Source organism: Neofelis nebulosa, chromosome 18, assembly GCF_028018385.1.
Source record: "Neofelis nebulosa isolate mNeoNeb1 chromosome 18, mNeoNeb1.pri, whole genome shotgun sequence".
NCBI classification, from domain to species: domain Eukaryota; kingdom Metazoa; phylum Chordata; class Mammalia; order Carnivora; family Felidae; genus Neofelis; species Neofelis nebulosa.
The window spans coordinates 8,833,980-8,844,384 of record NC_080799.1 but is presented as its reverse complement, the minus strand read 5'-3'; the positions used below and the strand labels follow the sequence as shown (position 1 = coordinate 8,844,384).

The 10,405-nt window shown below is 59.7% G+C and overlaps 1 protein-coding gene across 4 annotated transcripts in view; it reads right to left on the bottom strand.

Annotated features, from left to right (window-relative positions):
- Nucleotides 1-583: 583 nt before the first annotated feature.
- CUX1 (cut like homeobox 1) overlaps nt 584-10,405 on the bottom strand; it is a 377,843-nt gene continuing 368,021 nt past the window's right edge. For all 4 annotated transcript variants that reach the window (XM_058711658.1, XM_058711657.1, XM_058711656.1 and 1 more), the window contains exons 15-23: nt 9,639-9,766; nt 8,868-8,934; nt 8,029-8,141; nt 4,819-4,935; nt 3,666-3,749; nt 2,969-3,025; nt 2,512-2,592; nt 1,701-1,765; nt 584-1,465 (exon numbers count right to left, since the gene is read on the bottom strand). In XM_058711658.1, the coding sequence (XP_058567641.1) occupies nt 1,396-1,465; nt 1,701-1,765; nt 2,512-2,592; nt 2,969-3,025; nt 3,666-3,749; nt 4,819-4,935; nt 8,029-8,141; nt 8,868-8,934; nt 9,639-9,766 (782 nt within the window). In that variant the 3' untranslated portion in view covers nt 584-1,395. The remainder of the gene's footprint in view (nt 1,466-1,700; nt 1,766-2,511; nt 2,593-2,968; nt 3,026-3,665; nt 3,750-4,818; nt 4,936-8,028; nt 8,142-8,867; nt 8,935-9,638; nt 9,767-10,405) is intronic.

The following is a 10,405-nucleotide window of genomic DNA, read 5'->3' as shown; positions in this document are numbered from 1 at the left end:
CCAGCTTTGAGGCCAGCTGGCCAGTGGGGCCTTCACAAACCAAAAGGAGGCCCCTCGGTCTGGGTGGGAAGGGACCCATATGAATAGAGCTGGGCTGGGGCGGACCTGTGGCTCAGGGGGTCCCCATGCAATGCTGGTACTCAGGAGGTTTGGTGGGCATGGGCTCTGCAGTACCTGGCCAGCAGGGGCCCCAGGGAAAGTGGCAGAGAGTGCATGGCTCCAGGGCACACAGAAAAGGATTCCCCAGAAGCTGACATATCACACGTGCATCACGCGTCACACATCCAAATGCAGCCTGACAGATAGTTTTGGGTTTTTTTTAAAGAGATATATGTCTCTTCTTGATTGGGTCGCTTATCTGCTCAAGAGAACTCAGACTTTGTGGATTTTGGTCCCCGCAAAGGTCTGGACCCACTCACGGAATTCCTGAGGGATGGGAAAAGGAAGAGACATCCCACGTCCTGGGGGGCCACGCCTGAAACGAGCAGAGCAGCTGGAAGGTCTGGCCACAGCTCCCAGGCACGTGGCTGCGGGCACCCACCAGCCTCCCGTACCCCGGGAGTCACAGAGCATGGGCACCAGCGTCGCTGCAACCATGTGTTTATTTGAAATGTGCAAAGCTGAACACACAAGTGCAAATCTAACCTAGGAGGATCGGCCAGTGGCCCCAAGGTGGCCATGCAACGATGGCCCACGGCCAGTTCTGCTTGGCTGAGAAAAACACCTGGGCCCCTTGGACCAGTCCTTGGGTCTGAAGCCCCTGAAGCCCAGGGGCTCACTGGAGACCCGTCCTTGCCCAGAAGCCAAAATAGCTTGCTAAAGAAGAAAGCAAAACTCACAGTGGGTCTGGGGGCAGGAAGGAGGTCATGGAAAACTATCCCGTGCCCGCCGGGGCCTCCCCTTCTTGGGGTGGGGTGGGGACTCAAAGCCTGCTGGCCTGTTAGGAAGGGCCCTCTATCTCTTGGGGAGTGGTGGTAGATCCTAGGGGGGCCCTAGGGGATCCCAGAGTCTGGCGCAGAGAGGCCCATGGGTTGCCAGCTGGATTAACCATGGCCAGAATCAGTGAGGACTCCATCAGCATCATAACTGGGAGGTGACTGCCACCAGGCCTGATGGCCAGGCTGTGGGTGGCGCCCCTAAGATGGGGCTGAGGGGGCCCCTTGGACCTTAGCCTGGCTGGGCCTTGGGGGCTTTTTGGACCTAAGGGGCCTGATATGGCTGAGACATTCTTTTAAGGGGGCACGGTTCGGGGGGGGGGGGGAACCTGGACCTCTGGCACCGGTGGGTGGTTTCTTAGGAGAATTCTCCAGGGAAGTCTAAATCATTAGAAGCAGCTGAACAAGCAGGGGGGCAGAATGCAGCCATCACTGTCGTGTCGGGGGGGCCCCCGGGGACTCATTGCCACAAGTCACCGGCGGCCGCCCCATTGTCATTCTCGTGGAACTTGTGCAGGTGATCAGCGAACCTGTTGGGGACAGAAACCTTTGCTGAGACGGAGTGTAAAAAGGAGAGAAGTGCTTGTGTGTGTGTGGAGGGGGGCACGGGGATCCCCAGGGGGCGTGCACCATGTGACAGGGTAGGTGCTGGGGAGCCGGGGGTGGGGGGCAGGTGAGGGGCTGGGGGTGGGGAACACGGGAGGAGCTCGGTGGGGCTGGGGGGCTCAGTGCAGGGCTGTGGTGGGACTCGGGTGATGTCCTCACTTCTTAGCGCAGAAGGTGGCACAGTCCCTCTCCATGCTCTCGCTCCACGCCAGCTTGTAGAGCACCTGGCCAGGCAGAGACACAGTGAGCCGTCTGTCCTGCCTCACCCCCACTCCTGCCGTCTACCCCCAGACCCTGGGCCTGGCTTCCCGGCGGCACATGATGGTTCTCACGGCCCAGACCCCAGGGCGGGAGGGCCTCAGAGATGCCCCTGTGCCCACCTGTGTCACACACGGCCAGGCGGGCCTGGACACGGAGGCACGGTCCTTAACATTGTAACCTATTGGCCCTGGGGTGGGAGTTGGAGCCCAGGCTAACCATGTAGGGGCCTTGCTGGGGACGGGAGTCCCCGAGGCCGGAGCCTTCCGCAGGCACGCCCTACCCTCTCCGATTCCCTGACTCAGCGGACTTGCAGACATCATTAGGCCGTGCCCTCTAACTGGACCATCACTCTGCATCTGAAGAGATTCAGTTCAAGACGTCCCTGCTTGTGCAGCCCACCTGGCTGGCCCTTAGTAGAGTTTTCAGACCTTCTTTCCTGCCTGCCTCAGGCTTCCACAGTGGCCATTCTAGGCCCCCGAGCCCCTCTAGGCCCGGCCCCTGGATGGAGTCAGCCAGGCTGTTTCCACAGAGCAAGCACCTGGGCTGCAGCCCCAGCCAGAGGGAGAGAAGGGGAGAGAAGTGGCCAAGGGTAGACGGTATGGCTTAGGGTTGGCCCAGGGTGCCAGGCCACGATAATAGGGACCCCGCTGCCCTTGGAGGTCCGGGAAGCGTGGGGAAGGCAGTCCTGGCTGCCTGCCTGGATACTCACCAAGAAGACCAAGCAATGCAGGAACAGTGTGTAGAAGAAGCCAATGGTGCGTGCTATCTTATTGGAGAGAACCAGTCGTCCCTGGGGAGCAACAAGGTGTGGAGTGGGGAGGGGACAGGCCTCAGCCAGCCCTGAAGGGCCGCCCTGGGTTCCTGCACAGAGGGACCCCCGGCAGCGAGAGGAGGGGAGGGCAGGCAGCGGGGCTGAGAAATCGGGCCCCAGGAGTGCTAAGGAACGGCGCCCCCTGCGGCATCATTCCGGAACCTACCATGAATGGTGCTACCAAGAGGAGCTGTCCTGGACAGGGAGCGACCCTGTTCTAGGTCCCACAGCCACTCATGGCAGGGCCTGTGAGGGGTGAGTGGGATCCCTGGGGCCTCTCCAGACCGGACGGAGGGCAGGTGTCTTTGGAGGCCCAGAGTCAGAGGTTCGGCTGGGCGTGGAGGAGGGGACTCACCATGCTGAGTGTGGCCTTGTCCCAAGGGCTCAGGCTCAGGTACTTCCGCTGCCGCTCCTGAAGGGGGGGAGATGATGAGGAGAGGACCCCGAGGGTCCCACAGGCCCCGGCGTGCCGCAGAGAGGGACCGTGCCCTGCCGTTCCTGCAGAACCCCAGGGGGCTGCCGGGGCCTCCCTGGTGTCCCGTTCCACTCGGCGGCACACCTAGGCTCACCCGACCCCTGTGTGAGCAACTCCCGCCATAGCTGCCTCCCTCTGCCCTCTTTGGAGGCCCATTCTCCCTGGCGGGGTCTCTGCAGCCAGAGACGGGGGCCTCCCGGAGGCCCCTTGACATGGGGAGCTCCGTGCTTGTCTGCCTGACCCCCGAGCATGCACGTGGGGTTCACCCACTCGCTGTCACGCATCCCCACCGAGCCGTCAGATATTCTGGGCGCCCTTGGCCTGCCCGGCATGGACCCTGGGCCTCCGCGGCCCCAAAGCAGGCACGGAGGCCACGCCGGTGGTCTGGGGTGTGTGTGGGGCCGTGTGGCCGAGCGCAGGGCGAGGCCGGGCCTGAGCGAACAGACCAGGGCTGGTGGCGTGGGGAGTGAGGGCGGGCTGAGGCCCGGTCAGCTGGTGGGTCCTCCGGGCTTCCCTGCAGCCCCCGTGGCCGGGCCAGTGAGGGCGTCTGCCCTGCTCTGAGGCCGGGCTCACGCACCCGCCTGCTGAAGGAGGAGAAGGGGTCCAGGCGCTCCTCGTACTGGGAGGAGTACCGCAGCTCTGTGTCGTCACTGCTGCCACTCTGCAGGAAGAGGAGAGACCCAGTCACCAAGGGCCCGGCAGGGAGGCCAGGGATAAGGCTCTGCGGCTGGCAGGATCACCCGGGAGCCTCAGTTCCTCATCAGCACAGCGGAGGCGAGGGAGGGGCCCCGCACCCTAGAGCTGGGAGTGGGCTGGGTGACAGCAGGCTGGGGCCACACGTCTAGGAGCATTGCCACGGGGGTCTGGGCCGCCTGACTCCGGGCAGGTAGTGGGAACTAAAAGCCCAGTCTGGGGCTGGAACGCCCAGCACAGGCAGGGCTGGACCAGTGCAGGGAAGTGGGTTTGGAAGGGGGTCGCTGGGAGCGTGCAGGGTGGCCGGGGGGCATGGGCAGGCACCTTAGAGGTGAGATGGTCACACTCGCCCCAGCCGCCGGCACTGGGTACATGGTGCTAGTCTGCACAGAGTCTGAGCGCCCTCTGCTGGCCTGAGTACAGTTCCAACAGGTGCAGTGGGCGATGGTGGCTGAGGCTCTTGTCCTAGGGTGGCCCCCCCGCCAGGACCCTTCCACAGGCCACTCTGTCTCCCTACCGTCACAAAGGGTTTCCTCGCACGAGGAGGTCCCGTGTGAAGCCGAGGGGCTGAGAGAAGCCAGGGAGGGCACTCCGAGGCTCAGAATGGAATAGGTGTTTGTTCTGCTTTTCTGGATTGTTTTGGGGGATATTGGAGCCAATTCGTTTTTTTTTTTTTTTAAAGAATGTAAGTTTAAAACCTATGGATTCCCCAGGGCCTATCCTGCATGTTAAAATCCCTGGATCCTAAGATCAACTAGGAGACCACTCCCATTTCTTGGAGGGGCCTCTTGTAGCACCTCACCACCCCCCGACTGCTTCTGATGAATGCACCTGCACAAAGGCTCCGCTGAGGGGGGCTCTCCCCGGCTTAGGGAGGACCGCCGGTAGGCAGGGCGGGCTGGATGGCCTCTGAGGGCTCCTATGCCCAGTGCTGCCCAGCAGGTCACTGTCTCCAACCCTCTGGCCTTGGAGGGCCCTGTCGACCCCTCTCCCTGCCTGGGCCTACACCTGGGGCTGAAATCGGGGAGGGCGCTTACCCGGCCCGGGTAGCTCTGCAGGAACTTGATCTTCTCGAAGAGCTTGATGTTGTCGGCACGCAAACTGTCCAGCTCGCTCTGCAGGGCTTGGATGGTGTGCTGGGCCAGGCGGTTCTCCTGGGGGCAGGCGGGCGGGTAGGCAGTGGGCAGGTGGGCGGGCAGGCAGGGCCCGCGGCGGAAGGGGAGGTGGGGGGTGGAGAGGCCACCAGGCTGGCACAAGTATTCCTCCATCTACCTGGAGCCCCTTCTTTGCCTGTGGCTATCTCCCTGACCTTCTAGACTCTGGCAAGTCCCCCTTCTCCTCCTGTGACCCACCCTGAGCAGAAGACAGATTGGGGTCAGGTTTCTTCATGTTTTGTTTGTTTATGGTATCATCAACCTTTTATAAAGTTATATATATATATATATATATATATATATATATATATATACATATACACACACATATATATTTATATTATATACATAGTATATATAATAAACACTTAAAGTATATATATACTATATACCTATAGTATATATATACTATATATATATATATATATAGTATATATATACACTTTAAATGTTTATTTTTGAGAGAGAGAGAGAGAGAGAGAAAGTGGGGAAGGGGCAGAGAGAGGGAGACGCAGAATCCGAAGCAGGCTACAGGCTCTGAGCTTTCAGCACAGAGCCTGACGTGGGGCTCGAACCCAAGAACTGGGAGATCATGACCTGAACCGAAGTCGGACACTCAACTGACTGAGCCACCCAGATGCCCCTATAAAGCTATATAGTTTTTAATGTTTTATTTATTTTGAGAGACAGAGAATGAGCAAGGAAGGGGCAGAGAGGGAGGGAGAGAGAATCCCAAGCAGGCTCCGCACTGTCAGCGCAGAGCTTGATGCGGGGCTCGAACTCATGAACCATGAACTCATGACCTGAGCTGAAATCAAGAGTGGGACACTTAAACTGCCCAGGTGCCCCTGGTGCCATCAACCTTTAAAAAACCATCAAGATGTAATTTGTATAATAAACGCCACTGTCTTCAAGTATACAGTTCAGTTTTCTAAAACAAGCACAGTGTGATGAAACGATCCCCATCATCCCCTTTCACAATATCCTTATTACCCCAACAGGAAACTCCAAACCCATCGGTCATTCCCTCTTCCTGTCTCTTTCGATTTGCCTCTTCTGGACACTTCGTATAAATGGAATCATACACTATGTGATTTTAATGTTTGCCCATCCAGGAGCAAACGAGAGAGGACCTTATTTGTCAGCTTATTCCAATGCTTAAGTCTCTGTTTCCTTCATACTGTTAACAATTCAAACAGGACTAAAAAGTGTGTGGGAACAGGATGGCTCCATATGGAATTGCCAAATGATCCAGGAATCCCACTTCTGGGTATCTACCGGGCAGAGCTGAAAGCAGGGACTCGAGGAAATCTTGGTCCGCCCGTGTTCATGGCAGCATCGTTCACAGGCACCAAAAGATGGGAGCAAACCAAGGGACCGCTGATGGATGAATGGATGACCAACACTTGGTCTAGAGCACAACAGAATACTACTCAGGAAGGAAGGGCATTCGGACACCTGCTACAGCATGGATGGACCTTGAGGACATTATGGTCAGTGAAATAAGCCAGTGCACAAACAAATACTGTACGATTCCACTTAGGTGAGGTCCCCGGCGTAGTCAAATGACAGACACAGAGAGGAGAAGGGTGGCTAGCGGGGGCTGGGGGAACGTGGGGTTAGTGTTTAATGGGGGACAGAGTTTCTGTTTGGGAAGACGAAGAGAATTCTGGAGATGGACGGTGGTGATGTTCGTCCAAAGCCGTGAATGTACTTAATGCCCCTGAACTGAACACTTAAAAATGGTTAAGATGATAAATTTTATGTTATGTGTGTTTTGCCACAATTTTTAAAAAGTGAGTCCCTTAATTAAAAAAAAAACTGGATTTTTAAAGCAAAAGGTGGAATTCTAGAAAACATTTTTCCTCCCATTTAATCTATTTTTAAGACCTCCTATTAAGGGCTGCATAGGATTCCACTGTGCGGCTGTCCCTGGTCCCCAAGGAGAGTGTTTCCAGCCCGTGCTGTGAGGGGAGCGGTTCCGACCATCTTTGTTTGAAGCCTCTAGCTGTGGAGCCCAGATCACAGGAGGTCCTGTTGGATCGGGCCCACCCTTGGACCCACAGTGGTCATTGAACATCGGCCTCCCCTTGGGCTGAGCCTGAAAATCCTATGGGGGCAACCGTGGGTTTGGAGAGGAAAGGTCTAGAAGCTCCCTCATCAGCTCAAACAGTGACTCTCCCCGGCTCCTGCTTGCACTGGACAAGATCGGGGATGACCTGGGCTGGCTCTGTGGGGAGGGGAGTCCGCAGGGTCCCCAAGGCCAGGATGGTGCCACCTCCCAGTATGCCTCTGGTCTGTCACTGGGCCCTCTGCAGTCTGGTTCCAGCGTCCACCCCCTCGGGTGGGGGGGAGGGGGAAACGCCCTGGCCTGGGACTTTGTGTCCAGGATATTCCTTGCTCATGCCCCTTTCACTTCCTCCCTGACCCCACTCTCGTTTCCTGTTCCCCTTTCCGGAACCACAGCCGTCCTGCTGGCACCGCAGTCACCATCCAAGGGTCAGCAGCACCCACGGGGAGGCGCCTCACGGTAAAGGTCACCTTTGCAGACCACCCCTACCTCACGGCACGCCTCCAGGAAGGCCCCTCAGCCTGGCGCTCTCCCGATCCTTACAGAGCTCCTCAACAGTTCCAGATTGTTCCTCCTTACAGGGCTCCAAGACCTCGCTCTCTCCAACCTGCTCTTGTCTCCGGTCCCCCACCTGATTTAGATGTTTCTTCCAGGACAATGGTGACCACCCCCCAGTCATCTTCTGAGGCCAAGTTCTGTCCCGAATTGGCTGCCGAGTGGCCCTTCTTACGCTCCCTTCGGACCGTGTCACTGCCCTGCTTAAGTCCTCGGGCAGCGCCCCCACCTGCCGGTAGGGCACTCTGTGTCTTAGGGCACAGCCTTTCTGGTTTTGTTGGCCGCTTAGTCTCCTCTACTATCCTTTCAAAGCCCAGCGTGGCATAACCTCCTCCAGGAAGCCCTCCCAGACCGCACGGAACACATCTAACCCCTCTGAGGTGACACCCCCCTCCTCTCCAAGCCTGTGTGTCCCCCACTGAGTCCTCAGGTCCAAGGGGTGTAAGGGAGGGAAGAACGTGACTCACGGCCTCCAGCTCCTGGTTCCGGGCGCGGAAGCGCTCCCTCTGGCTGGAGATGATGGAAAGCAGCGAGTCTACCTGGCCCTCGGGGAGGGTGCCGCTGGCTGGTGCCGAGGGGCCTAGGATGTAGGGGGAGAGTGTCCTGGGGTGGTGGGAGGCAGAACCCACCAGTGGGCCCTCAGCTGGAGCAGCCCCAGCTCTGACGGAGCTCTGGCCAAGTGCCATGAGGGCAGAGGCATAGGTGTCTGAGCACAAGGTGCTGGGCGGTTGGGGAAACAGAAGGGTGGCCAACAGAAGAGGTGCGACAGGGAACAGGGATCCTGGGAGGGGAGGGCCACGCTGTCTGAGGGTCAGGCCCCAAAGCCCCCTTCTCATTCCTCTGTACTTGAGTCTGAGACCCCTGCATCTGTCAGACTCGGGCCCCGGCTCCTGGGGAAGCAAAGGGACGCTGAAGGTGCCGGGAAGCCAAGAGAGCCTCCACTCCAGCGTCCTGGCCCCGGAGCCCTGGGTTCCGCCTCAATACCGAGACCGGAGGAGGCCACCTCCCCGGCAGCGCAGGGGGCTCCCTGACAGCATCTCAGTGCTGAGGCCTCCCGTGGGGAGCTGTCGACAGGCCACTGGCAGGGCAGAGGGGGTCAGGGTCCTAGGAGGGGCTGTCAAGCTAAGGCACAGAAGGGCAAGTAGGCCCCTCGTTTAGGTTGCTGCTGCATTGCTGGGCTGGGGGACCATGACCTATGAGGAAGGGGAGTGCCCTTTAGGGATCAGCGCTCAGACTGTAGCACCTCTCCTCTCCCTGCTCCTGCCCCGCGCATCGCTGCCTGGGAGACAGGTCAGCCCGTGCTTACCATAGAACAGGGCAGTGGCCTCCTTGATGGGCTCTGGGATCTTCTCCAGGCCGTGCTCAGCGGCGCCCTGCAGGGGAGAGGAAGAGGCTCCTTCATACGTGCCACCGAACACGCCCTTTCGGGGTGCCAAGCAGATGGGGGGCAAGGCCCAGGCGGGGCGGCCTGGCAGCAGGGCTGGGCACGCTGGTGGCCACGAGAGGCCTGGAGAGGGTGCCTTACATGGGCCGCCAAAGGGAAGGCTGGGCCTTAAATTGACCCCGAGGCGGGAGCTCAGCGGCGGTGCTGTCACGGGGCCACTCGGCCCTGCCCACCAGCCTGCTGGGTGACCTGGGCCGGCCCGGCTGCTCTCGCCGAGCCCCGTTTCTTCATCTATAAAATGAGGTGGGGGACAGAGCAGAGTGACTTCCAAGGGCCCTGTGTCCCAGCCTTCCATGCTCTTGCGGCCTCAGTCCTCTAGCTGTGGGATGGCTGGGTGAGCCCACAGCTCCCAGGGCCCAGTTCCAGGCCGGCGCCTGGACACAGGGTGCCTCGTGCCAGCTCCAGGAAGCCTGCCCCCTGTGCCCTGTGGTCCGGCGTCCCGGAACCGGGCCTTCGCGGTGATGTGTGCAGGCGATGCTCAGAGGCTGTGGGTGACAGCCCCCGCGGGCCTTGTGGGGGCCGGTGGACACCAGCTGCCTGAGGACCGGGCTGGTCAACCTGCAGAGTTGCAATTTCCGAGACTCAAAGCCTGGGGCTGGCGGTGAGGGGGCAGGGTGGAGGGGGTGGGCTCACCTCGGCGTCTGGCCGCTGAATGGACTGGATGGTACTGAGGTCCTGCTCCAAGCGGGCGATCAGGTCCCTCTGCTCAGCGGCCGTGGCCATGGCCTCGGTGACGTGGGCTTGCAGATCTGCGCAGCGCCCTGTGCCAGAGGAAGACGTGGTCATCAGAGGGAGCCTGGTGTGGCCCGTGCTGCCTCTCCAACCCACAGCCTGTGCCGCTGCCTAAGGCACCACCATGAGGCCAACCAGCGAGGCCAGGGGTGCTCCTGGCTCTAAGAACTCATTACGCGGGGACGGGAAGGAGCCCAGGTCGGGGATGCGGGAGGAACGGGTCCACTCTGGCTCTGTCGTGACCAGCCTGGCCAGCCCCTGGCCCGCTCCAGGCCTCGCTTTGCCTCTGTCAAGCAAGACAAGGAGGTGGAACCCGGCAAACCCCACGTTCCTTCCAGGGCCGGTGCCCTGGGACAACGACCAGAGCGAGGCCTCGGGGTAGGAGTCAGAGAGAAAGGTATCAGCAGGCGGTAGGAGGCGCAGGGGTGGGCAGGCCCCCTGCAGATCCGGCGGGAGGTGGGGGAGTGAGGGGTCCCGCCTCTGGAGCTCAAGGCCAGACTTGCTTGGCCTCTTCCTCAACAGGCTCTGGCCCAGTGAGGGGGGTGGGGTGGCCCCCCAAGAAACCTCTGATCCACCCGCGTGCCACCCGAGTGTCTTCGCAACGGCGCCAATCCAAAATAATTTTGTGTGGAGACTTCCCTGTCCTTCTGGAGGGTGGGAGATATTGG